This window comes from Diadema antillarum, unplaced genomic scaffold (assembly GCF_040938485.1).
Source record: "Diadema antillarum isolate AM-2024a unplaced genomic scaffold, OU_Dant_1.0 scf00000177, whole genome shotgun sequence".
NCBI classification, from domain to species: Eukaryota; Metazoa; Echinodermata; class Echinoidea; order Diadematoida; family Diadematidae; genus Diadema; species Diadema antillarum.
In genome coordinates this window covers 572,295-600,213 of record NW_027271066.1, presented here as the reverse complement: position 1 = coordinate 600,213, position 27,919 = coordinate 572,295, and the positions used below count along the sequence as shown (strand labels likewise).

The 27,919-nt window shown below is 41.8% G+C and overlaps 1 protein-coding gene across 1 annotated transcript in view; it reads left to right on the top strand.

Annotated features, from left to right (window-relative positions):
- Window positions 1-27,919, top strand: part of LOC139722916 (cilia- and flagella-associated protein 54-like) — a 117,877-nt gene that overhangs the window by 30,738 nt on the left and 59,220 nt on the right. The window contains exons 12-39 of the mRNA XM_071634198.1: window positions 605-770; window positions 3,280-3,359; window positions 4,061-4,195; window positions 4,588-4,729; window positions 5,459-5,533; window positions 6,284-6,507; window positions 7,453-7,463; window positions 8,624-8,882; window positions 9,442-9,597; window positions 10,207-10,383; window positions 10,934-11,026; window positions 11,869-12,051; window positions 12,453-12,595; window positions 13,473-13,620; window positions 13,891-14,046; window positions 14,770-14,970; window positions 15,554-15,749; window positions 17,649-17,741; window positions 18,350-18,476; window positions 20,048-20,162; window positions 20,909-21,061; window positions 21,504-21,608; window positions 22,236-22,333; window positions 23,425-23,648; window positions 24,064-24,266; window positions 24,669-24,896; window positions 25,387-25,607; window positions 26,067-26,320. Coding sequence (XP_071490299.1) covers window positions 605-770; window positions 3,280-3,359; window positions 4,061-4,195; window positions 4,588-4,729; window positions 5,459-5,533; window positions 6,284-6,507; window positions 7,453-7,463; window positions 8,624-8,882; window positions 9,442-9,597; window positions 10,207-10,383; window positions 10,934-11,026; window positions 11,869-12,051; window positions 12,453-12,595; window positions 13,473-13,620; window positions 13,891-14,046; window positions 14,770-14,970; window positions 15,554-15,749; window positions 17,649-17,741; window positions 18,350-18,476; window positions 20,048-20,162; window positions 20,909-21,061; window positions 21,504-21,608; window positions 22,236-22,333; window positions 23,425-23,648; window positions 24,064-24,266; window positions 24,669-24,896; window positions 25,387-25,607; window positions 26,067-26,320 — 4,366 coding nt within the window. The remainder of the gene's footprint in view (window positions 1-604; window positions 771-3,279; window positions 3,360-4,060; window positions 4,196-4,587; window positions 4,730-5,458; window positions 5,534-6,283; window positions 6,508-7,452; window positions 7,464-8,623; window positions 8,883-9,441; window positions 9,598-10,206; window positions 10,384-10,933; window positions 11,027-11,868; window positions 12,052-12,452; window positions 12,596-13,472; window positions 13,621-13,890; window positions 14,047-14,769; window positions 14,971-15,553; window positions 15,750-17,648; window positions 17,742-18,349; window positions 18,477-20,047; window positions 20,163-20,908; window positions 21,062-21,503; window positions 21,609-22,235; window positions 22,334-23,424; window positions 23,649-24,063; window positions 24,267-24,668; window positions 24,897-25,386; window positions 25,608-26,066; window positions 26,321-27,919) is intronic.

Here is a 27,919-nt window from a genome sequence, read left to right as displayed (position 1 = left end):
GATAATGCAGGACTTTCATGGTGAGCTCTTGTCTGCTTTCCTTCTTGGCTTATTTCAAAGGAAGAGGACATCATCAATAGTTCATATGTAATTGCATCATATTATCACCCCTACTATGCCATGCAGAGCTGCATTGTACATTTGCTTATCTATATTTGATGTTCATACAGGAACACATACCACATGATGTTTGCAAAGATGCACTTGTGTAGCTCACTGTGTCATTGATAGTGTAAGATTAGAAAAGAAAGAAAGGATAAGTTAAAATAATTATACTATATTGTATGACCGTATTTCTATCTTACAGTAAAGTGTGGCAATTGAAGAATAGCAGTCAGGTCTAAAATGTTAAAGTAATGCAGTGTTTTCAAGAGAGGAATGAATGTGTCAAGCAAAAAATATTGCATGTGCATTTTTTTTCCCAATATGAAAATATAAAAGCAACAGAAAATATTAAAGTAAAAACCACCCTGTATTTGGGGGTTCTCTTGAAATAAACAATGAATATTTTCCCTTGGATGTGGTCACTGAATGACACAACGTATTCAAAAGACTTGGTCACAATGCTGTTAATCCCTAAACCTCTGGTTCCCTCTGCCATCAGAGCCAGTCCAACAACCGATACACCCACGAGCTTCTATCCCTGGAGATCCTGCAGGCCATGGAGCCACTCAACCCAAACCGCAAGTCCAAAAAGTCTCACTCGCAGGTTGACGAGACCAGCCAGGGAGAGCACCCAGCCCTGCCACTCCCCCAGGCAGCTGGAGGAGGTGAGATGCAGTGGCGCCCCTCAAGGGGTATCTCACTGAGCTGTGAATGTTTGCAAATGTAGCAAATTTTAGCAAATTTTTGGTTTGTCAGAGTTCATAAACAGTTATAATAAAATTCACAAAAACATTTCATTGTCACAAGGAGTCTTTCTTGTTGTAAAGAGATTTTTAACATGTTCAAAATTTCTTTGTGAAAAGTTGTGACAATAAATCTAGCTGTTTGCGACAATGAAAACTATTTGCCAATTTCATTTCAGCGGTTTACTAAGTTGATTGCAACTGTTAACAAACCCTATCATGACGCAAATCTCTCGTTTGAAGAGGCTACACCCCAGTAAATAATGCCAGTGCATATCTTGGCAATCAATGACTTAAAGTCAAAGATATAAAACACCTGTTTCTTGACCCTGGCCTAATCTAAGCATCAGTCATCGCCACAGCGCCACAGGAGGGGGGGGGGGGCACCGCGAGAGGAGGAGATTGTTTTGGTTTTGGCATGGGCCATGTAGCTTCATGGTGCGTGTGTGTGTGTGTACGTGTGTGTGTGTGAGTGTAGACATTCAGCGTATGCAGACAGAGCATGCCTGTACTGTAGTGACCGGAACTATTGTCATTCCATTTTGCTCTCCCCTTCTCCCTCCCCATCTCTCCCCCCTCTCCCTCCCTCTCTCCCCCTCGCTCTCCCTCTCTCTCTCTCTCCCTCTCTCTCTCTTTCTCAATGATCCAGTCAGCAGGCTGATTGTAACCAGGGAGGTAGTCTCACCTCCCCGTTGTAACTCACTGCCAAATAGCACATTGTCAGCACCGGCAAACTGGCAATGCTCTCCTTCTTATTCCTGTATTTTCGTTATTTACGGGTCAATTTTTTTCGTTCGAAATGTAAAATGGATGAGCATAGAATTTCTCAATAGAATATAAAATTGAAAACTTTAGAAAGGATAGAGAAAATTGAGTTCACTTTGAATGGTCTGCCACAGGCAGATATCCTTATCATGCTCTTACGTAATACGACAGCTGCTTTCTCAACGATCCAGTCAGCAGGCTGATTGTAACCAGGGAGTAGTCTCACCTCCCCGTTGTAACTCACTGCCAAATAGCACCGGCAAACTGGCAATGCTCTCCTTCTTATTCCTGTATTTTCGTTATTTACGGGTCAATTTTTTTCGTTCGAAATGTAAAATGGATGACCATAGAATTTCTCAATAGAATATAAAATTGAAAACTTTAAAAAGGATAGAGAAAATTGAGTTCACTTTGAATGGTCTGCCACAGGCAGATATCCTTATCATGCTCTTACGTAATACGACAGCTGCTGGAGTCATCAAACCCTGGCTTGGCCTCCAGGTTTGTCACGCCTGAGCAGAAAGTTTATTTGCAATGGACAAGCAGGGCCGTTTCTTCCACCTCCCTGGTACAAGTACTTCGACTCCCAACTCCCAAACGACAAATATACGCACCCCACTTTGGGTACACCCCGGTTGGGGACTCGCCTCAAACGAGGGATTGACGGCATGCAAAACCTTAGATTTGCTATGCTTGTAACCATTTGCCACTCAGTGAGATATCGCTTGAGTGTCAGCCTAACTGTGACTGAATGTTGATGTGACAAAATTTGTTAACCCTCTCTGTGCACGGGCACTTTACAGCTAAACTTAATTGCCAAGCTTTTTCATCAGCATTCAGCAATCCATGCAGACTTGACCTATAGTGTATGTGGTAGAGTTGATAAGCCCACTCAGGTGTGGCAATGGGCCCTAGTCCCACTGGAAGGGATGATGACACAGTAGGGATTAAGGGGATTAAGTAATCTCCTTTCAGTCACAATTAGTGTCCAGACACGTGTGCTAATCAGTGAGAAAGCTCTCTAGCATGGATGCCAACTGGCGAACAAAACACAGTAAAGGTTGAGATTACAGCAAGAGGTTCTAGGGCAATTACCCCTGGACGATTACCCCGGACCCTTCCCCTTCCCCTTCCCCTAATCCCAGTCCTGAACCTGATCCTAACCCTAGCCCAAACTCTATCCCTAAACCTCATCCTAACCCTAATCTTTACTCTGACCTTATCACTAATAAAACCAGTATTCAGCTGGGGGTGGGGGGGGGGGGTAATTGCCCTGATATGTAGCAAGAGTAGTGACAAAGGAAAGGCAGAGAATCAAGCAAATTTTTTAATTTTTAAAGGCAAATTATCTTGTAATAGTGTTCTTTTTTACATAATATGGCTTGGTTGTTTTCATACAGATTATTCGCTTTGCTGTTTTTCACATGCATATGTGTGGAACCTCGAACTGACAGTTCATTGATTTTGAGTAATGAATATTTACATGTGTCAGTTTTTGATGGTGGAAGAATTTTGAACTTGCACCAAAGTCATCTTTGAAATGAAGAATTATATGCCAGCAGTGTTGATATTATATGGCATGTGTCAAAGAAATTATTTTCATGCTGTGAAAATGCCTCAACTAGAGACAAGAATGCAACGCTTTTTTTTTCTGCTGATTTGACAGGCCAGGGATCAGTCTCCATGCAAGATCACTGGGTCCATCTGGCTGAGGTCTTACAGTCTTGCTCGAAAGATCTCTTAGCTGTAAGTGAACTCTTGAACTTCTTTGCTTGCTTTCTTAAAAAAAAAAACAAAAAAAAATCGTTATTATGAGATCGTCACAATACCTTGCATGTCTGTTTCGTGTATTTGATACTTTGTGTCAAGTCAATTTGGTCTGGAGAAATGAAAATGTATTATAATTAATGTTATACAAGTATGAAAAGTTTGTCTAAATCAGCACTGGTTTGTATAAACACATAGTGTATTGTGATTGTGTAGTATCAGGTATCAGGCAAGTTTGATGTACATTCCAAGCATGTAACATTTGAAATGTGCGATGAATCAAATACCTTCAGGAATTTCTTCACGCATATATATATATATATATATATATATATATATATATATATATAATATGTGCTAATCAGCGTGTCATATTATGTGCATACTTTGAATTCATACACCCTCACTAGCTTGACCCTTCAGTCTTGTAACCCCTGTGATTATGTATTGCACATTTGTATGAATACTCTAACAAGGAAGAATTTACAGTGCATGTATAAGTTTTGATTTGCTGAAAGAGAACCCATTGTCGTCCAGTCCAAATGATCAGAGCAGCTTTTTATATGACTGTAATAATTGGTGTTTGATCAAGTGATTTGTTCCTTTGTCATCTGCATTTTTTTTTCTCATTCATGTGATAAATGCTGACATTAGCTCTCTGTCCATTTACACTACACCAGGAGTCAGTGGATCTGGACATGGTGGTGGACGCTACCCTCTTCCTGTGGGGGCGGGTCAAGTCCGTCTTCCAGCGAGTCCAGACGGGGGCTTCGGACAGTGGCAAGTACCTACAGAGACTGGACAATCCAAATAAGGTAATTATAGCCACATAAGTTTCTTTTTCATCGTTGGAATAGATATTACATTGATTTATGTTGCAGCTCCACTCCCTTTGTGAAATCATTAGAATTGTGAATTTTGGTTGTTGTTTTGTTTTGTTTTTTTCATATGGGCAGCTAGCTAACAGCAATGGGAAGACCATTTTGGCAGTACAGAATAAAAAGTATATTTGAAGTGCATTTGATGAGTGTAGATTTTTTTTTTAAAGTTATTAATTCATCAAATGTTGCAAAATGGAAGAGTTCATTTTTTTTCTGTTCTTGTTGGTATTGTTTTTTTTTTTTTGTACATTCCACTTTCCTGCAATGAGTAAAGTAACAACCCTCTCTCCCTCCCCCTCCCACCCCCTCCCCCCCCCCCCAACCAGTGGGTTCACATACTGAGTGTCCTACATGAGGTTGTGTACTGGTGCGGCATTGCTGACGTTGATCCTGGACTCACAGCTGAGGTTGGGATCAGATTGGCCCTGGTCTTGGAGAGTCAGGCCACCACGGAGATGAAGGAAAATGGTGAGACTTACAGACAAACATGGACCATTGTAGTTAGGATAAACATTATAACAAAATTAATCATACCCTATGTGGCATATATTTTGCAGTGATGACTGATTGTTGTAAAACTGACATCATGCCAAAATATTTCCTCCCTTACCACGCACAATATATTGCTCATTGTTCATGGTGAGAAATTGCTTGGTTTCTTGTAGAGGGATAAATGAAATATTGCTCATTTTGTCGCCAAGTGTCTTGATCGTTCAGTCAGCAACTACTTGTGAAATCGTCTTACTAGTCCCGATTCATAAAATATCATATCGCACGGACAATAGATGGGAGTTGATATGAGTATGTGAGGCTTTCTGTTTCCAGTGCAATGCCATTTGTAAAGTAAGCATACAAAAGTTAAACTCAATGCATACCTATATGAGCTGTTGTCTATTGCTGGGATAATACATTAAAGCCAGACACTAAAATTCTAGTTACTGCAAATATGTAGAATTGTGTGTTGTAAGGGGAAGGTTTGATAGCCATATGAAGACAGAGGTAGTGAACATGTGTACAGTCATCGTTTTGTCTTTTGTCAGGGTAGCGTGCAGATTGTACTTAATCTGAGTATTTGCATTTCTCTTTTGCTGGGGTTAGATATGAGAGCCAAACCATGGTTGATTTAAGTGTAAAGAGGATTTTTTGTTTTATCTGATAATGAGTTGTCTTTTGTTTCCCCTATACTGTCCACTGTAGCCAAGGCAAGAGGTGTGTCTGCTGAGGAACGTCAGAGTTTGGAGGATGAGGGAGCTATGTCTCCATACCCCAAAGGTGAGATCACTGCAGATTACTCTCTTAGTTAACACCGGGTTTTGTCGAGATCACTGAGAGAAATGGCTAAATTGAATTTGAGGTTACAGTAGCAGATAAGAAAAAATCCACATTCATGACTTTACTGTAGTTTTGATTGAGCAGACAAGTATTTCTTATGATAAGGTTGATGAGAAATTGATTTTGTTCTAGTGCTTTAGAATCATCACCTTCTCACTGAAATGCTTTCTGACGGTCGTTGTGACCATGACACAGTCTAATAGCACACATTTGGATGCTGTTGCTGTAAAAAAAATTAAAATAAACAGTCAGGTCAGGTCTACCCTTTACCCCCCCCCCCCCCCCCCCCGGCATGTAGGGCAGCAACAACGGCTCTCCACCCATCTCTGTTGCTGGCCATCCTCTGGAGAGAAGCCCAGGACTGTCTGTGGTCTGATATTTCAAAATTAGACAGTACCATGGCATGATTAAAGTGTTCTTCTCTTGCTTGACCTGACAAGCCATTTATGGAAAATAGGTTGATGTAGTCATATACTCTGCACATTGCTTTGACTGCTGGTATGGCAACTTCAGTTTGTAGACCATCACCATTTGTTACCATCATCAAGCATTATAAAATCTTGTGAGTCCATGATGTCCAAAAAAAAAAAAAAAAATCCATATTCAAGAGTTAGTAATGATAAGGGCATATGCGAATAGAAATACACTGTTTGACAGCTAAAAGTGCACTGGTATTGACTTTCATCCCAGAATCACCGTACCGGAGTGTGCTTGGGAGTGAGGGGCGGGGCACCCACATGGGGCGAGCCAGCGGCATCACCCTTTACGCCGCCTCCATCCTCCAGCAGGGACCCAGGGAGCAGTTACTCCTGGCCCGCGAGATTCTAGAGAGGGCGCTGCAGGGCGTCTCCTTCGCCAGGACCGCCGTGGCTCTGACCGACGGAAAGTCCATCGCCGATGTCAGTTGGGTCAAGGTACACCTGTTGTCAGTCATTCATTTCCTAATTCTCATAAGTCTCCTTCACTGAAGGTCATCTGATTAACCCGGAGGGCATTTAACTTTTTAGCTCACCTGAGCCAAAGGCTCAAGTGAGCTATTGCGATCGCCCTTCGTCCGGCGTCCGTCGTGCGTCGTCCGTCTTCCGTCGTCCGTCGTCCGTCGTCCGTCGTCCGTCGTGCGTCGTGCGTAAACTTTTTACATTTTCATCTTCTTCTTGAAAACCCCAAGACCGATTTTCATCAAACTTGGCAGGTAGCATCCCTAGGGGGTTAGGAACTCAATTTGTTAAAATGGGCACCATGCCCCACCCAGGGGGCCCCCAGGGGGGCCCAAACCCCCCAAAATTAAGGAATCTGTAAAAATCTTCTTCTCTAGAACCAGAAGTGATAGAGCTAAGTTAATACTATGAGTTAGTACATTGATGACTGTAGTTTCAAGTTTGTTCATGGCAGAATCAGGGGTGCCCCCCTTGGGACCCAGGGGAGGGGGGTGGGGAAGGGTTCAAATGGGGCCTAAATTGTACATTTTCATCTTCTTCTTGAGAACCCCATGACCCATTTTCACCAAACTTGGCAGGTAGCATCCCTAGGGGGTTAGGAACTCAATTTGTTAAAATGGGCACCATGCCCCACCTAGGGGGCCCCCAGGGGGCCCAAACCCCCCAAAATTAAGGAATCCGCAAAAATCTTCTTCTCTAGAACCAGAAGTGATAGAGCTAAGTTAATACTATGAGTTAGTACATTGATGACTGTAGTTTCAAGTTTGTTCATGGCAGAATCAGGGGTGCCCCCCTTGGGACCCAGGGGAGGGGGTGAGGAGGGGTCCTAATGGGGCCTAAATTGTACATTTTTATCTTCTTCTTGAAAACCCCATGACCCATTTTCACCAAACTTGGCAGGTAGCATCCCTAGGGGGTTAGGATCTCAATTTGTTAAAATGGGCACCATGCCCAACCCAGGGGGCCCCCAGGGGTCCCAAACCCCCCCCCCCCCCCCCCAAATGAAGGAATCTTTATAAATCTCTAGAATCAGAAGTTATAGAGCTGAGATAATATCATGAGTGAGTACATTAATGACTGTAGTTTCAAGTTTGTTCATAGGAGATCCAGGGGTGCCCCTCTTGGGTAGGGGGGGGGGGGGGGGGGTGGTTGGAAGGGTCCAAATGGGGGCCTGAATTGTACATTTTCATCTTCTTCCTGAAAACCTCATGATGGATTTTTGTCAAACTTGGCAGGTAGCATCCCTAGGGGGTCAGGATCTCAATTTATCAAAATGGGCACCATGCCCCACCCAGAGGGCCCCAGGGGGCCCCAATCCCCCCAAATTAAGGAATCTTAAAAAAATTGGGCCCTTATTGTACATTTTCATCTTCTACTTGAGAATGCCTGGTCAAATTTTAATTTAGATTAGTGACTGCGTGAAAGGTGAACTTGCGATACTCAGGTGAGCGCTAGACCCGCGGGTCTCTTGTTATGTACAGGCTAAACTGACTCTGGCTCTGTTTTGTCATGGACCTGCACACAATTCATTTTTCCAAGCACAAAAAAAAATGGAAGAAGGCAAGTTTAACCCTTGCCTGTGTAAAGGCTAGAGCTGCAGATTTTCTGCCAACTGTTCAGTCAATTTGACATTTATGCAGTCTTTGTTGGCTCTTACTGTTTAGATCTCTCTATTTTTAAAACTCTACCTCACTTGGTGATGACTATAAACTGAGTTATATTAAAATCTGTGTTATTTTATGATAAGTTTGTGTCTACAGTGCACATATTTGAATTTGGTTTTGGTTTTGAAGCCTTAGATGGCGCAAAATTGCCTTGAGGAAATTCCTTGTACATACAGTAGTGTTGTTTTTTTTCAATGGATTGATGGTAGTAAAAGCAATGATTATCAAAAAGTTTAGAGAGATAAATTTGGAAACAATATTCGGCATGTGAAATGGAGGTTTGTTCTTCGTTGTAGTTTGTTCCATGTAGAGTATTTCAATGCAAGGCATGTCCACTCTTTACAGGATCTTGTGTGTGCTGATGACGGCAAAGACGCAACCACACCCTCAGCCCCCGATGCCACCCAGCCTCCAGCGCCGCCCCCTAGTACTGCCCAGCAGCCAAACGTAGACCCTGCTCCATCCACCGCTGCTGCCGCTGCCCCCTCCAAAGATAAGGAAGAGAATCCCGACGGGGTCCACAATACCATCATGGATCTGCACCTGGAGCTACTGTACATGTACCACAGGGTGTGTCTGAAGCTGGCCGGCACCCTTGGCTCCAGGGAGCGCAAGGGGTCAAGCAAGGGTTCCATCAAGAGCGGCGGGCCTGGCAGTAGGATGTCCGGCTCCAAAATGTCCAAATTGGTGAGTGCCTGGATAGAGTTGGGATCCAGTTGGATGCCTGTAGATGTGCACTCAAAAACGTTGACAAAAAAGATTGTGAAGGACCAACTTTGGCACTTTTTGTATCATCACTCTGCACCATAATTCACAAACTTTGAATGAGAGAATATAATTCTTAAGAAGAAACTTTTTTAGTTGATATACATATAATTCCACTGTTGAAATAATTTTTAGTCTGAAGAAAGAGGCATATACGCACTTCATAATAGTCTGCACGTTAATGAGAAGATTAAATCATTGGAGTAGTAAATGGTTTTGAATACAATGATCAATTGGATATTTTCATCAAGGCTTTGGATTAAATTCTAATTCAAGTTCTTTCTTGTTATGAGGCTAAAATCTGTTGTTACTGTGGTTGAACAAGGTATATTGTGGGAATGCATGTGCCTGTTTTGCGATACTTGTCAAGTTTTTGAGATATTTCTTCTTTCTTTTCATTGGTGCTGTTTTTCTTCTGGAGTGATTGTAGCTCAGATTTCAGGTTCACCTTTTGTGAGTCTTCTATGCCCTTATTTTACAGAATGAGTTTGACAGCATGGCTATAGACACAGTGGAGGAACTGCTGGATTTCTGTGATAAGAATCTGCTGTCCAAGGCTCTCTTCTCCATGCAGCAGGCTCTCCAGGCCACGGACAAAGACACTGACCCCAGCCAGAAACAGAAGCAGCTGCTGCAGGTAAAAGTGAAGCGGCCATATTGCATTGCTCATAGAAACAGGCAAGGTGGTGCTCATTCAGTGAGATTAGGACAAGCAATTACAACAGTCAGTAAATTGCTGTTGGGGTGTGGAATCCTAGCAGTTCCCTGCATTCACCTTGCTAGGGTTGTGAAGTCAAGATTAAAAGAGAAGGCACTTATTTTGTTAATGAGTGAAGAAATATAGTAATGGTTCTTTAATTCTGATCCATAGTATCAGTCAAAGACATCAAAATTCAGGAAGTAGGAATGAACATACAACATGTATGTGTGTATAACCTTCAAAATTAAAACTTTCGTGTGATTAATATTTCGCTTTGGATCAAGATCATTGAGATTTCATGAACAATTTTTGCAGATGAAGGAATATCTATGCATATTTTAATGTCCCTCTAAAATATTCCTATGTTCATGTCTTATGCACTGCATGATGCACAGTAGTAGAGCAAATCATTTCATGCATACAGTATGCAGTCAGAATTACTGAGAATGTTTGTGACAAAAGTTGGATCACATTGCCAACCCAGAGGAGAACTGATGTGATGACATCATAGCTAATATGCATTTGCGTACATTTCCGACATGTCAGGATGCCATGAATTACATCACCAAGGCCCAAGATCAGGAGTTGAAGCTGTACAACAACAATGCTGTGGAGAAGACGGGGCCAGTGAGAGATGGGGGAGTGCCCCCAGCACCGTTACTAGTGTGTCGGACTGACAGTAGCATGGTCTTCAAACCAGCCCCCTTCAACCCCCCTCAAAAGGTAGTCAAGTGCTTCTGTTGATTTGGTCCTTCCTAATGAACCACAATAATTATTGGTGAATAAGGTGTTCATTATGTTTGTCTACCGCCAGGAAACTTTTGAATGTTCCTAAAGTATGTGGGCTATGATCAACATCATAGAAATGCAGAAATACTGTAGTGATGCTACTTTTAGTTTTGATGGACTGTATGTATTCACACAGAATGACAGCAATAGATAGATCAATGCCAGCTTGTCTTATTGCCAGTGCATTCCAAAAATTTATTGGCTCACAAGTTTGAAGTAGAACTAATGACGGGGATGTTATCTGTGATAAAGGTATTTTGCTTTGAAATGAAATTCTAACAAAAATATGTGAAGTGTTGTCTTTTTCATGTATTTGAATTGTCAGAACTGAAAGAGGGCTGTAGTGTATCATGGGTTGCATTGTGTAATGCAATAAAGATAGGTTAGATATTTTTCACATGTGCTTATATCTTGTAAATGAATATATTGTACCGTATTATTTTTCATGTTGTCCCATATATTGACCAATTTTGTATCGTGTCAGGTTGCCTGGTATCGCCTGTTTGCTCGCACGTCATCGGGCAGCAATGTGAAGGTCAGACTGAATGACTATAACCTACCAGGCACAGGGGAAGAGGTTGGTAATCTTTTATACCATCTTACAGAGTGCATTGCACTTATCGATCCTGACACCAAGTGCACTGCAATTTGCCTATATACGTGATGCTCAAGATAATCCCTCTTGCATCTCCATGAAGCTATTCTAGGAGAAACTACACAATACAGCATTGTGGGGAGGTGCTATGGTGATGATCTCTTATATATGGCAAAAGGTTGCGCTGTGCAAGTAAAAGCCAGATACATATTTTAAGAATAAGAGATCCACTAGAAGGCTGCAAAGTTTTGATAATGATCAATGAGGAAAGCATACAAAGCATATGTTGCAAACAATAGCTTGATGGGCCAGATACAGACCAGGGCCCTGTTATATGAAGAGTTATAATTGATTGTAAAGTTGATTTCTATCATAAGTCTATGGCAGCCTGTGTGTTAAGGAAATTTAAAATCGATTATATCTTTTGATAAAACAAGGCCCTGATTAAGTACTTCATGCCTCCCAAAATCATATCTGCTGTGGTAGGCAAGCCACAGTTTATGTACTACACAGAGTATGTTGGTGCTTTGAGTTTCACAAGTTGAATGATACAAAGAGGACTGTGAGGAATGTAGAATTCTGAGTGAATACACTATCACTGTAACAAATGTTCCTGATGAAGTGCCCTTTGGCATTGTTCAATGTTCCATGCTGTTCTATGTCCAGTTTAGAGTTCAAACTCTTTGTTTAATTAGGTCTGTCCTATTCTCTTCATAGAGAAGGGCCACTGAAGTGTATCCTCGAGTTGTACATACAGTGGGATGTTTGTTTGTATCATTAAAATGATGAGCAAATCTTGACGGATGTTGTGCCACATTCTTTAGATTCCGGCCTATGACTGCGAGCTGTGCGTATCTGGTCTGAGGGTTAACCAGCGCTACGTGTTTGCCGTGGCAGCCTACACGGCTGATGGCCAGCTGATCGGGGACTCCATAGGGGACACTAGCCGTCCCATGCTGGCCTCACACCCCTTGCCTGTCCTCATGACTTGGGCCTTCCTCAGTCAGGTCAGAAAACCAGATTTCTTTGATATAATATTTTCTTCTTGTCAGTATTTTTCAATATCTTTGTTGTTCATCACAACAGGAAATTATTTCAAAGTTTCATTGATACAATAAATCTTGTGTTCTAACTGTGATCCTAGTTGTTACACAGTCACATACTCCTTGTTGGAGCAAAAAGACTCAAATGGAATACATTTGACAATCTGTCAATTAGCAACCACACAATGCCGGATCTAAGATCACTTTGACTCCTGAGCAAATAGAATCATTGAAGAAGACTTAAGAACTTAATGTTGCAGTTAAGTTTCTCTTCTATTCTTCAGGTCTCTGCGTCTCTTACCCAGCTAGCTTACTGACTTGCACTATCAGATGAATACTCATCAGTTTATATCTGCCCCTTTCAGGCTGCCTACCAGGTTGGTTGTTATGACATTGGTCTGACGGCCAGCATGGTGCTCTGGGACCATTTTGTGGCCCCCATCCCTCCTCCCCGGTCCGAGATACGCGGCGAGTCGGCCCGAGAGGACTACAAGATTGTCCTCAGACAGTATGTATCACCTAGCACAGTTCTCTTACAATTATAGTTTTTGATCTCGATGGTAGTAGTAGTAGTAGTAGTAGTAGTAGTAGCAGTAGTAGTAGTAGTAGTAGTAGTAGTAGTAGTAGTAGTAGCAGTAGAAGTAGTAGTAGTAGAAGTCGTAGTAGTAGTAGTAGTAGTAGTAGTAGTAGTAGTAGTAGCAGTAGAAGTAGTAGTAGTAGAAGTCGTAGTAGTAGTAGTAGTAGTAGTAGTAGTAGTAGTAGTAGCAGTAGAAGTAGTAGTAGTAGAAGTAGTAGTAGTAGTGGTAGTAGTAGTGGTAGTAGTAGCCATAGTGTTAGTAGTTATGCGTAGTAGTAGTAGTAGCAGTAGAAGTAGTAGTAGTAGAAGTCGTAATAGTAGTAGTAGTTGTGGTAGTAGTAGGAGAAGTAGTAGTAGTAGAAGTAGTAGAAGTAGTAGAAGAAGTAGTACTAGTTGTTGTAGTAGTAGTAGTAGTAGTAATAGTAGTAGTAGTTAGAAGTTAGTAGTAGAGGAAGCTGTAATAGTAATAGTGGTAGTGATGGTAGGTATAGTAGTAATGATAATAATACTAGAGTGGTAGAAGAAGTAGTGGTAGTTTTGGTTGTTGTCTTTTGAATATAGGATGACAAATGGCTGTGTCACAAATTCTTGTATATGTTGTGATGTTAACAATCAAAGAAAGGAGAAATCTACCATCTTCTTATGCAAGGAAAAGCTTCCAAATCACATCAATTTATTATTGAATTATTATTCAGATTACCCATCAGTTATATTTAAAGTTCAAAGAGAGAAGATATTTGATACTTTCCCCCAAGCAGTGAAACACATTTCAAAATCCTTTCAATGGTGACATGTTGCGTTCTTCCAGGCTGAATCCCAAGACGGCCAGCGTCGCCTCTCCGCTGCTTCTCCGCATGTTCCTCAGCAGCATCTTCATCAACGTGGACATCGCCATGAGGGATGGTAGCATCTACTGCACCAAGCTGTGTGACAGCGGGCCGTACTACAAGGGGCAGGTGAGTCCCTTTTCTGCCACGGAATGCCATCTTTGGGATTACCCATGCCCTGTTATGATTATTGGCATCATTTGTATCCTTCAAGTCATATTCCTGCATATATGTTTCATGTTCAAGGAAAGGCATGTGTGTAGAGATGGGATCATCTCAAGATGTAAAGCAAATATGCAGTGGTCTGAATTAGCCTAGTAGATTATTGTCGGAGTTGATGTAAAGTTAACGTAGCATCATTGTTCCATTTGGTTGTTTTTCATTTTCTCCTTCCATCAGACCCAGCGACTAGCCAACTGTGAGCGGATGCTGGTGGCCATCGAGCTGGCCGGCTGGTTGAATGAGACCACCATGGCCCTGCAGGCTGTGGTACAGTGCTACGGCCTTCTGGCTCCTCTCATTCACTATAAGATCCCATCCATACCTGTCGTCCAGGTATGTGGGTTTTGAAATGGTTGTGATTGATTGCTAAATTCTCCTATCTACTCACATTTTGCATTTCAAGTCATCTTACATCAGCGTTTTAGCAGCAACTCCATGTGCAGATTCATAAGATAAACTTTTAAAGCTTTCATGAGTGATACCAAATTTTGTTTGAGCTAATATACTGATTTCTTCACATCTTAAAGGTGCTTTCACAGGTCCCTCTGAATTTTGGAGTATTCCTTGAATGTCATTATTCGTCTTTGAGCATTCAAGCCATGAACTGGATACTTGAATGCTGTGAATGCTATGAATGCTATGAATACTCTTAAAGCATGAATACAGTGAATAGAGTGGTCAGTGACACACTGCTGTTGGAGTAACAAAGGAATGAAGAGAAATATGATGGAGTCTGTATAAAAGTAAGCTTGTGTAATTGCAGGTCCCAAAAATGATTGGATTATCCATGTGGATTCTGTAAGTAAGTTTCATATTCCATCTGAGCCATTTCAAGCCATGGTAATCTTAATACTGTATCATGTAGGTATGATCCTCCACAAATTAAGGCAACTGATTTAAAGTGTTGACTTTCAAACCCCTGCAAGCACTGGTGTTACTGTGAACAACAAAGCACCTGATGTAATGCTCGTGTATGTACACAGAAGGTAAATATGCAGCTGACCGCATTACCCACTTTTGTGTGGTTCGTTCCTCCGACTGTCCTCCGTTCTCCAGGTACTGATGCAGTGCGTTGCCGTGCTGCAGGAGATTCCCAGTAGCATGAGACAGCGTCGGCACCAGTCTGTGTCCGACAGCCTGCACCACATGATCGCCACCATCACCTTCCACCTGGCCAAGGTCCTCCGCACCTGGAAGCAGAAATCCCTCACCAACCACATCATCGACGTTGGCAAGAAGATGCTGGTCGTGGAGAAGGTATCATTTTTGGCATGTGTGGCCAACTTTGACCACTGGCTTCTGGGCTATTGTCTCCTTCAGTTAAACTGCTAACAATAAATAAAGATCAGTATTTTATCCTATCGCATTTGCAAGGAAGTTGTGTAGTTTTGTTGGTTTTTGTTGTTGATGATCATGAAAAGAATATTGCAGTATGGAAGATATGAGAATTAGAAGCTCCTGAGGTACCTTATTTCAGTAAAGTAACATTAAACTCCATGCAACTATGCATTGGAGAGTAAATCACTGGTTAGACAAGGAACATAATGATGCTTTTAATGTCAAGGTTTAGCATATATTAATTTCAAAACTAAGTGAAATATTTGTATACTACTCCTCAACAAACCTTGTCTTCACCAAATTTATATAAGATTCTGTTCCAGCTGTGCATCATAGTTTGATAATAATTTACTTTAATATACTCATCATTTTGTCAGCACCCTTTATTTCATTTATGTGCCTTATAAAGTTTGACAGAGACTTCTGCATAGAAAACTAAATGAGAGCCTAGATCAAAGCAATGTTTTTGTCAGATGAGAGTCTTGACTTTTTGCTTTAATAGGAGCCTGAGAAAGGAGGCAAGGCAGACGGCACCAACATCGACTTCATCGAGGATGGCGAGGGAGGAGCCACAGGCAATGTCCAGCCCAAGAAGAAGCGGGGCAAGCGGGCAGGACAACCGGCCCTCGCTCTTGAAGGCATCAAGAATGAGGAGCTGAGTGCCCTGGAGGCTCACATGCTGCGACTGTCAAGACTGGGTAGGAAAGGAAAATCTGCTCCCCTTTTTTCGCTGAGCAACAATTGCAGTGTACTGTAAAACGAGGAATGTTCGCTTGCATTTTAATTTCGCGAATTTCGCGAGCACTAAGATTTGCGAAATTAAAATGCACACGAAAGTTCCTGTCTACACTATATGCATGAATGCCAGTGGCAATTAGCGAAAATTTCATACCGCAAAAAAGGCAGTCGGCTCAAATTCGCGAAAAATTCATGCCGCGAATATATCATGTTTTACAGTACTTTGTATGCTTGATTCAGTATGGCTGAAGATTGTTTGCTCCTAGCGATTAACTGTTAAAGGAAGATGCCACCTTATTTTTTGTGGTACTTTAAAAAGTTAATGTCTTATAATCATGTAGTTCATCTTTATTTCAGTAAAGATACTGTGGACTCCCGTTATAACAAAGTCCTCCAGACTGGCAGTTTTCTTTCATTATATCGAAATTTCATTGTAACCGAACAATTAAACAATAGAAATACAGTAAACCTCGCATGAGTCGAAGCTCTCGGGACTGACAAAAATGCGTCGACTTAAGTGAAATTCGACTCTCGCGAGAGTCGATTTTTTTTTCGACTCACAGTTATGTACATGTATTATAGTACATTTGCATGCATGTGTGTGTGTGTGTGTGTGTGCGTGTGTGTGTTTGCATTCAAATTTGTCTGTTCTTGAAGATAATGTTCTTATTTTGTTCTAAATTGAACATGGAATTTGTATCAATACTAGTAGAACGTAGTTCTGAGAACGTCTGCGCTAATGTGGCAATGTGCATGTGCTATGTCTATGGTGCAACATAGGTAGCCATCTCTGTCAACCTACCCTGACATAAACACTCTCCCAGGCCCATCCCACCTCCGTCGAACAAAACTATACAGCCAGCCGGGCACGCACAAACAAGCTCCGCCCACTTGGCCTGTCACTAAAATATTAAAGCAGCGATTGGTTGACCAAGGAGTTCTGGCTTGACATGGATTAAGTATGGATGTGCTGTGTGTATGGATAAAGTATATGGATCGATGTGCTGTGTGTATACATGTATACATGTGTATGTATTCGACATGCGTGCAGAGCGGTACGGTGAGTGTGCATGCTTACCTGCAGCAGGGAGGTGAGAGAAATCACCACCCTGCCTGCAGCAAGCCAAGGACAGGGTTCTGCGACATGCCGATTTTTTTTGTTCTCCTCTAAATGTAATGAGAATGCCAGACAAATCTTCTTCGGCTCAAGTGATGTAAACTACGTGTATTTTGTACAAAAGGGACTGAATGTTTTACTTCGACACAGCCGAAATTCGACTCTCGTACTTCGGCTTATCCAAATATTTCTTAGAGAAAATACATAGGGAAAAATCGGGACTTTTTATTTTGCTTCGAGTTAAGTGATTTTCGACTCACTCGACGTCGACTTATCCGAGGTTTACTGTACATGCAACCGGAATTTCGTTATAACCGTGTTCGTTATAACAGGAGCTGTACTGTAGTAAGTGATGAATAATCAGTATCTGGATTCAAGTTTAGATTTAAAGAGTACTTCTCTCTCAGTTTCCTTTAATGTTTTCTTATCTTTAGGGTGATCAAGAAGAAATTAGATAGTTAAGAATGATAATAAGAATAATGACGTGTTGATTAATGTAACTACTATGAATTCAGTTGTCATACAGTCTCTTTAGAAACTCATGAACCCCATTGTGTTGTAACACATCCTGTTGTTTGAGACAAAAAAAAAGTAAAAAGTACACTCCTTGTAACCATTTTTTCAGGTACACACACATGTATGCATTTTTACTTTTTTTTTCTATTCATGATCACACACTTTCTCTGTACGACAAAGCTAAAACTGATGTTAAGATTATTTACATGCTTCCTAATTTTGACAGCCCACAATGCCGATGAGTTGACTGGCTCTGAGGACCCCAACATCCTCCATGCCTTCATCTCAACTCTACCCAGCAGACATGCCTACCGAGAAGGTAAGAGGAAGAATGTCCGCAAATGACTAGAAGGACACTTTAGTCAGATCATAGCCTACTCCCTTCCCCCAATATTAGGAGTGTGATATGCTAGTGAAGACAGTAGGCACAGTAATTATAAGTGTTGATAAACTTCATGGAGCTGGTAGTCACCTGCATCATTTTGAAATTAGCAGACAACATATTAGAGTAGAGTAAGTTGTTCTGATTATTAAACAAAACCAATGATGTTTTGATTTACAGTGGAAGTTGTATCTTTTACATGTGTTCAACTTGGGTTCCCCTAAAAATGGGATGTATCAAAGGGGCTGTTAATTTTAAGACGTGTTACCCAACACAAATACTTGCTTGATCAATTTCACCTGACCAGTAGTTCTGTGATATCTTTGATTGACTAGATGCACTTAATGCTCAGCAGGCAAAGTCTTATTTAGGCTCAAGATATACTTATTCCTACATGAGTGAGTTAGTATTTAGATCATATGGAATTTGTACAGAGCATAAAAGGAAATTCGGGAAAAAATCGCCGGCACTGTAATTTTATCGATCGAAAGGTCTCGGCCTTTAAACTTTTTTTGACGTTGAAGACTGGTCGCCTTTCATTTCAGTGGTGAAGTTTCGCCGCCGTGCTCGCTACTTGGAATTCCTTGTGCAAGTCGTGCAGAAAGCGCTGAGTGAAGGCTTGCCGGACATAGCCATAGAATGGTGTGAGGAAACCACCATGTGGCTCGTAAGGTAAGCCATTCTCACACTCAACATAACAGTTGCTGTGAGGGGTAGGTCACCCGTTTTGCAATTTATTTGCAATAGTTGCAGTAATTGTAGTTACTGCAGCAGCAGCAGTATGATAAACCTCACAGCTGATTGGTTCCCACCTGGTTTCAACCATAGTTAGTGATATCAATTCAACTCTTGATAATCGCTGACATTTCCGCAAAAATGGCCCCTGAACCATTTACACTATTTGGGTATCTTTTGTTTCTGTCTGCAAACAAACATATTACCTCTTCAGCTTCTTCTCTGACATGTTGATTGTATTCTTGCGGTCGGCTACACGTCACTTCCGGTTGACTGGAGTGAAAACAAACAGCGCTAAGCCTGCATAATGCGCATACTGCATGCTGTGCATGTGTGGTGCGACGCGTATAATTTATGTGCAACTCTACTACGCAGACAGTACCGGTACATGGGGACTGTTTTTCATTATTCATTTTGTCATTTGTGCCATCATTCATGAGATACATGCATCATGTCTTGCCAGCAATATTCTAAAAATCTGGATCCTGTCGATCAATCGGTCCCGGCATTTTGCCAAGTTGAAGGCAGCCAGACTGGACCTGTGCCCGTATGAAATCGCGGCAGGACTCTGGATCAACGACCCGACAAAATGGCCAGATGTGCAGTAGAACCTCTTTGAGTAGGCCCTACCCCGATATCTCTACGCTTACTTAGTACCTCATAGAAACTTCAGGTAGGTCTACAGGCCTAACGTTAGTACTGTAGTAGGCTTAGGGTAGGGCCTAATTTAGGGAAGGCCTAGGGCCTAATCCTGCCGCCCGCACAGCTACAGTAGTACAGCTTGCGCTAGCGCTATGCTCGCGGGGCGCCCCGGCAGAAAACACGTATAGCGTTACCACTCCAGGCTCACGCGTCTGTTTGTTTTCACTCCACCGCTATCCATGACCCCGTGACACGCAAAATACCCGGATGTCCGACCATGAGAATACATCTCATCATAGCCATTTGCAAGGATTCTATACAGCATACCAAACAGGTAGCCGAGCAAGCTTCCTCGCACTGCATAGCTTCAGTGCGTTCCTTTTTTTGTGGAGTTTGTTTATACGTTGTCCATTTTACCACACCAATGTATCCTTGGTTGGGGGGGGGGGGGGGGGTATGTTAACGTGCATTTGTCACATGGCAACATCTGGTTTATATTGAAGTTATGGGAGTTACATGACAGAACATTGACTAAAACAGTAATTTCCTCTGCATTCATTGGTTGTTTTCCTGTGATCTCCTTAAATCCAATTCACAGCTGTATCTGTAGTAATCATATCCTTGAAAAAGCCTGGCACATGTATGAATTGTTTATTCTGTGTCTGTCTTTTACTCTGTTGCCCCCATCTTTTCTGCTGCAGCTTTACTACATTACAAATTGAATTGACTTTGGCTCATGTGAACTAGACAAAATGTTGAGTGGGGATAATTTCTTTGGTCTATGATGTGAATGAGTAAAAGAAGAACACATCTTATGAATTAGTTACATCCTTTTCTCCCTGCCCCCCTCCTTCCTACTCCTCCAGACGCAATGAGCAGCTGTCTGCAGTGAAGGCCATCATTACCAAGGGGCCTGAGGCAGCCACAGTGGCTGGGGATGACCCAAAGAAGTATGCTGCCGCTGTGCTGGAGTTCAGCAAGGTGAACCCACACTTTCCTTGTTCCTAGAGTAATTGGTTGTCATAATGTCCATTCATTTGATGTTGGAGTCAAGACAATCGGAGCAGCTTGTTTGCAGGAACGCTTGCACCTCTTAGATTTTCCACCACTATTATTCAAACTGTTATGTCAATCTTCGTCACACACTTTTTAGTTATGAGTGTGTACTTACCTGAAATAATTTTTGATTGGTTTATGTATATATATTTTAATTGATTGTCTCTCTGTATGTTTTAACTGAATTTGTTGAAATAAACTTGAATTTGAATTTGAAAAAAAGAAAATGAAAAAAAAAAATGTGTACACTTAGCAGTCTTAGATATTTGTATATTTTTTTAATCGATTTATATTCATCTAGTCTCTCTTTCCGCATGTTCAGTTTGTCTTCTGCATAAGTGTATGGAATGTCTAATTCTGTAGAGACTTTACCGATGCTGTTCTGCTAACTTGAAGTTGCAGTAATTTTGGGGAATAATGAAGTGAGTTATGTAGTCTTGATTCATAGTTTAGTTTGCCCAAAGAATAACTTGGACAAATTTTGTTTGTTTTTGCTAGCTCACTGAAGCTCTCATTTGAAGAAGAGCAAATGACTGTTCTGGTCATCCGTACTCTGCATTGGTCACCTCAACATCTGCATTATTTTCTAAATATTATGTTTGAATTGGCGAGAAGAAGTCTTTCAGGCTAGGTTCATACTTCATTTCCCCTACTCCTTTACTCCCTGACAGATTGCAAACAGCAGGCAGGTCCAAGGCAAGCAGGCCAACAGTAAGCCCGTCCCCCGCAGGAGAAAGAAGAACTTCCAGCTCCTGGTTCACCTCCGATCCAACCTTCGCCTCTCTGACTCCGCCCGAGAGCAGCAAGAGAACAAGGAACTACTGGTCAGTAGTGTACTCATTTACTCCTCTGTATTCAGCCATTTAAATTCCGATGAGATTTGAAGAGACGTAGAAGTGAGACTCTTTTTTTTTTCATAGAATTAACATATGGTTGACTCTTTCATTACTATCAGCAGCTATCACACATAAGTTGTCATAACAAATATAAGAAATTTAGAGCAGTAGATGACTGGAGTGACTATCCCTGGGATATGATAATTGTAGATAGCAGATGAGTACTTAAAATGCATAGAGCAGGTGAATCAACATATCTGTTCAAAGTCTACGGGGCATGAGTCTATTCAAAATTTTCTTTCTTAAACCTTAGAATGAATATGACTGTGTTTTGGTCTTAGCATTGGAGGTGTGCGGGGATGTGAGCTGTCAGATGATACTTCTTTTCTTAACTAATAAAACAGAAATGTTTCTCTTTCTTTCTGAGCAGGCCTTTGACAAGCTGGAGATGCTGTTACCAGATTTCTACCGTGTGAACCGGAAGAAGCAGAGATTGAGAAGGATCTGTAATGATGAGATGCCGTGGAGAGCCCAGGTAATCTTAACCCTTTGAAGACGAGTCCCAAGAATGCTTGGGCAGGTGTCTATGTTAAAATGTGTGCAAAATCAGTCCATCCCCAAATGATTAACTGTGTCAGGTTGTGTAATATATGTCCGTATTTTACAAGGAGATGAAATGATGAGTCAATGTAGTGCGTAAGTAAACGTTATTAGTTAAGATCAGCAAGCTTCAATTGTTTGAATATCAATACTGATTTGTTCAAGATGTTATACATCATTATTATGACTTTCCATTAGAGTGGGAATTATTTGGTAGAGATTATGGATGTGGATTCTCCAATGTTTGTATGTTTCACTATGTCTGATTTTTGCATAAGACAATAAGGATGATTTATCGAGTAAGAATGTCATTTTCACACAGTTGATGTTTTTATCAAAGCTGTGCTAATGTATCTACATATCATTGGCTCATGTCATAGTTGAGACACAAAATATTTTATCAGTGGGTAGAGAATCTGTAAAAGATTACTCCAGTAGTTGTCTGACATTGTAATTGTGATGCGGTTATGATGTCACTTTGTTGCCATTCTGCAGTCAGTATTGCCAGGTAAAGGTATTGAGGCTGATTTACAATTTTCCCTTGTGTCCTTTTCTTCTGTAGATGAATATTCTTCAAGGTCTGTGCCACTTTGGCCAGTTCCTGGGCAAGGTGGAAAAGAGAAATAAGCTCCTTGGGCCATCGGTTGGGGACATTTACAGGTGAGAGCAGCACTGCACCACCAACATCATCATCGTTATCATCATCATCATCATCATCATCATCATCATCATCATCATCATCATCATCATCATCCTCATAACGATCATCAGTACCATCACCTTTCCACAATCACCACAAACACCATACATATGGCATACTATGTTTCAAAGATAATTGCTTACCAGCTACCTTTAAAAAAACAGTTTGACTCAAAGCAAGGGAGGTATAATAAGTTTTAATGTCAATATGGCAACCGTACTCAGTGTAATTCACTGTGATCAAAATATCAGGGACAGTATCCTCTACAAATGTAACAATAGAAGAGGTCACTGCTCTAAACCAAGAACCCCTTCTGCTCTTGGCTCCAATGTTTTGCTTGTGTCAGTATTGAATAGTATAGTAACATATAATATATAATGTTTGTAATACAATCGATCTTGGTACCATATACCGTACTACGCTATACTATTGTATTGTTATGTAATATATGACAAAAACAATGCTATGATGAAAAGCCTCACCATCTGTTTTTGATTGGGCACTTACCATATGTGTTCCTATGACCATCTTATCAGAACATAGCTTTTCATATGTGTACATGATACATGTGATTGAATTTATCTTTTGATCATACCCACCTTATCCGCTTTTCCTAGAATCTTCTCTTACAATGCAAGTGTTCATCTTAGGCTAAGTTCTCATCTGACATTGCCATGCTTCATCACTTGTGTAGTGGTAGGGTGCAAGTGCAAATTTAATGTTGATTTCACATATGTGCCTGAATATGCATTTTAGTGTGTGTTCAGAATTTCTGCGCATCTCTATAAGGCGAACATTCCTCCATGTTCCTCCAACACCATTCTTCACTGTGAGCACTTCCCCAAAACCACTGAAATTGGTGAGAGATTATTGACGGAATATTTCAATGATTTTGATGATGATGATGATGATGATGATGATGATGATGATGACGATGATGATGATGATGATGATGATGATGATGATGATGATGATGATGATGAGGAGGAGGAGGAGGAGGAGGAGGAGGAGAAGTACTTAAGTATATTGAAATTATCCATCTTATGCATAGATCTTCCTACCTTGACAACGAATGGTTCACGTTTGAGACTGCCGGCACCCTGGTGGTAGGATGGGATGGGGGTGCTTCCCGGACTGTGACCCGACAGGGAGACACCCACGCCTCTCAGAGTGACCCGGTCATCCAGCAGCTCCAGCAGTTGGACTTGTACGACGTGAACCCCTACATCACTGGTCAGCCCTCGGGCATAGAGGCTGCTGCCCTTGCCACCGTCGGTAAGACCTGCAGTGATAACTCATGTGAGGCATACTTGCAGAACATCATACAAATGTATGTTGATGCAATGTCTTGCTATTTGCAATACAGAGGAATGTGATATAATGTTGATTTTCTTTTTGCTTTACTACGCGAATACACAGAAGTGACATTTATCTCTTTTATATGGATGGATATACAAGAGAACCATTCTACTTGACATATAACTTGTTATCTTATAGTATAGTCATCCAATATGAGTGATTCAAATCAATGCCAACAATAATTGCAGCACTGTTACATTTGGCTCTGAACAGTCTCTCTTAAAAATGATCAATGAAATATGATGTGGGAGATGACAAGATAAAAGGGATAAAAAAGGGAAACCTTTGACATCCAGGCTCATACAAACAACTTTTTTCATCTCTACTTCAGGTGAGCCAGTGCCTATCCTTCCTGCTCCTCCTGATGACAAGGAGTCCGACACCATGAAGACGTACCGGTCCTCAGAGACAGAGCGTTCCGGGGGCGGGCTCAACGTGGCCCCAGCCCAGCCCACTGTGGATGTCAGTGGGTTCACCATGCAGGCCACAATTGAGAGCATCAAGAAGACTTTTGATCACCTCAAAAAAGCTGTGGCAAGTTGTTTTGTTTTGTTTTGTTTTGTCAGTGTGACTGCGGCTTTTACCTACCAACAAACCCCAAATGATTGGCTGATTGTACCAGCAGCTATCCAAGGGGAAAGAAACTGATGCTCTCACTCTAAAGCATCCGGCTTCTTTTAGAGACTTAGGATGGGGTTCTGGTTATGATCATATTCCTGTTTAGGTTTATTTTTCCGTCTACAAAACTTAAATTTTCTATACAAACTTAAAGTTTGTAAAATGAAATTGTAGATTTAAGGCTTTGTAGTTAATATAATAGTAGAGAAGATGTTAAAAACGTGGTGTATTCCTAACTTTCTATCAAAGTTACTACACATGTGGTTTTATATTTTTGTTTTACATGTGATGTCTGAATGTTTTTGTTGGCGCCCTCAGGTCCTGGCCCATCGCGGCCACCACTGGGCCCTTCTCCAGAATGCCTGCCGCAACATGTGGAACTGTGCCCACACGGCCATCCTTTACTGCTTCTCAGGAGGCCATGGCTCGGGCCTGCTGACTGTGGACGCCCTGAGGGGAGTGGTGTGGCACCCTTTCTTCTTAGCTGTGGACTGCCTCCTGGACATGATGGTGCACCTACAGGATGAGGCAGACAAGAATAAGAAGGTACATGCACCAGTCTTTTTCCCTGTCTGTATAGGTCAGTGTCTCTTGCAAAGCTTAATTCCCATCCTTTTTTGTGTGTGATTGGCCCTTTAAGATGATGACATCTGTGTTGTCAAGTGTACAAACTGTATGTTAAGTATCTTCGATTGTATCCACATTTGTACGTATATGCTGAATGCTCTAATTTGGTGGATTTATTGGTGCTGATGAGGGGAGAAGGACATCTAAGATGTTACAGTTTGGTAAAACACACTATTCTGGCAATACTCATTCCTGCTGTAGAAATAGCACAAAAGGATTGTCTTTCTGCAGAGACATGAATACATAGCACTTTATTGCAATACATTTTGAAAAGGCTGTTGTAAACAGGACTAAAGTCCATACAAGAATGTAAAAGTTTTATGTCCAACATCATTGCAAATGATTTTCATGTGTGAATGTTGGCAACCCTGATAATACACAACATTTCTCCTACTGGTCACAGGCAAAGAAAGGGTCTCCGTCTGAGGTGCTGACCAACACATGGGTGGGCACGGTGGCCGACGAGAAGGGCGGGGCCAGCCTCAAGTTTGAGTCCCACCTGGACGACGTCAGCTGCTTCGACTCTCGCTGGATCCGGCGCATGGTGCTGCGGGTGCTGGAGATGCTCTACTACGAGCAGAAGTGGGAGAAGCTGGCTGATGTGGCCATGAGGTTCAACGTCCTCACCCAGTAAGCATAATCCTTGCTGTTCTCTTTCCTGTCTGTTCCCTAGATGCATTCCATAAGAGTGATTTACTGTGTTGATTGGCACCATACTGTCTTGGTGCCCTACTGTTAGATTGTTACGCTCTCTTTTGGTATGAAATTTGACTGGTCTTGATTTGCGCTGAACACTAGATACAAACAGACTTGTGAGTCAGAGATTCCAGTCTCAATTTCTGATTGATTTGTTAGTTGTGAATGAATGAGCAAACTGAAAAGAGCAACATTGTCACATCTCGATCCAAAGTTATTGGCTTGAGAAATTCTTTATAACAAGACACTGATAGTGCTCCAACGAAGTCTATGTGAATCATTTTTAAAGTAAGTAGATGGTAGACCTTGGAAAGGCAAGGGAAATTCTAAATTTTGCTCATTGTTATCCTCTTGTTCTGTTTTTGTTTTTTCTCCTGCCCATTAATTCTTTAGGGAACGCTACTCAGAGGTGGTCAGCCCCCTGCTGGTCCAGGCCCAGCGCAAGCTGGTCTCTAGGATCCAGGCCTACGGCGGCGAGCCTCCGGTCCAGGCCCACTTCAAGATGGCTGCCGAGAGCCACGGGGTGGACAAGGTCACCGCAAGCAACTACATGGATGTCCAGCTGAGAGTAGCCTTTGACCCCACCCAGATGAAACCCCTGGACATGGGAGGGAGGATTGACCCCGAGGGACACGATGTGTATGGAGGTAGGTCTATAGATCTTCTTCTTCTCGAGTCACTACACGCCACCCATCCAGTACTCCACACAGGTTCTAGCCCGGTTGTTGAAGCATCTAGGTCTTTTTGGGGTAATCTGTTCAGGGCAAGAGGGGCAAGCCAAGAGAAGACTCATCATATGTATCTCTCTGCAGTCACAGGTAGTTGGGCCAGCCTTGTATTCCCACTTATACAGAAGGTCCTTGCAGCGTCCACTTGCAGATTGAAGGCGGTTGAGGAAAGACCAAAAAGACCAGGACTCGTTGGAACCTGATGGTAGGAATTCCTTTGGACGGAGAGAGGAATTGTGCGGGGTATTCTCCAGGTGGCTGGACCACAAGCCCAGTCTCTTGCTATGAAGGCTGTCGTTGGTTCTTAGTTGAATAGAGGATGGAGGGATTTGTCTCTTGTCTATGGATTAAGTGCAGTGACTGAAACTCGGTTCCATTTGTATAGCCATAAACTATATGTCTCCTCTTGAGTTTGTATGAAAACTTTCATTGTGGCATGTGCATTCAAAGACTAGATATTTCACCCACTATGTCCCTCCCTACTCAGATGTGTAAATGGGTACCAGCAATGCTGGGGTAACAATAATGACATGGCCTAAAGAGGTGTCCCGTGGTTAATAAATCACCAACAAGAATTTGCACACTGGACTACATAGAACCCTGTGTTTGAAATATAGTACACCTTCCGGTATATATGTCAAGCGTTATGGAAAAGCATTTGTGCTAGTTTCTCTCATGTGTTGGCATCATCATCATCTCCTAGATAGTCTCCACTAATGAAGGAGCCAATTTCTCACTATATTGTTTCCATAACACATGCTGCCTAATTCCACATTCAATGCACTTTGTAGAGCAGGAAGTCCTCAATACATTAGATGATAACTGGCGGGGGAGGGAACATACCGAATGTTCCACCCGAAGGGTTTGAAATGCTATTGAGGGACTTACAGCCTTCCGAAATAGCATTTCAAACCCTGAGGGTGGAACGTTTGGTACATGTTCCCGACAACAAAAGTCATCATCTGTTATATTGTATGGGTTAGTCAAATACGTTAAATACGTAAACGTCAACCATCAGCTCAACGCACTTGATCGCTCGCTCGTGCAGAACCAAATTCACTGTGCACGCGCGGTCCTAGGCCTTCTGTCATTTGTTACGTGAAAATGTTTTCCCATGGGAGAACATACAAAACTGTTCGCCCATGGATGAACATAATGAATGTGCCTCCATCACGTGACTGTGTTTAGCCAATTACTAACCAGTATTTGACTAACCCACTTAATATTGTATACTGTATATGCCATATATTTCGCAAGTCTAAATTTCCGCGAATCAGGAATTCCCGGCGATTTCACGAGTGGTTATAAATTCGCGATCGTGGAGTCTGTACTGAATGAAGAAATGTACACGCGTATGTCACATCCACGTCCATCAGGATCAGAGTCAATATGTTCGTGAGTCTTTAATTTCGCGAATAGCACATGGCTCCGAAATTCGCGAAAATAAAAACCTCACAAAATATTTGGCGTATACAGTATACTAATGTACTCTGACTGTTTGTATGTTATGTAACTCCC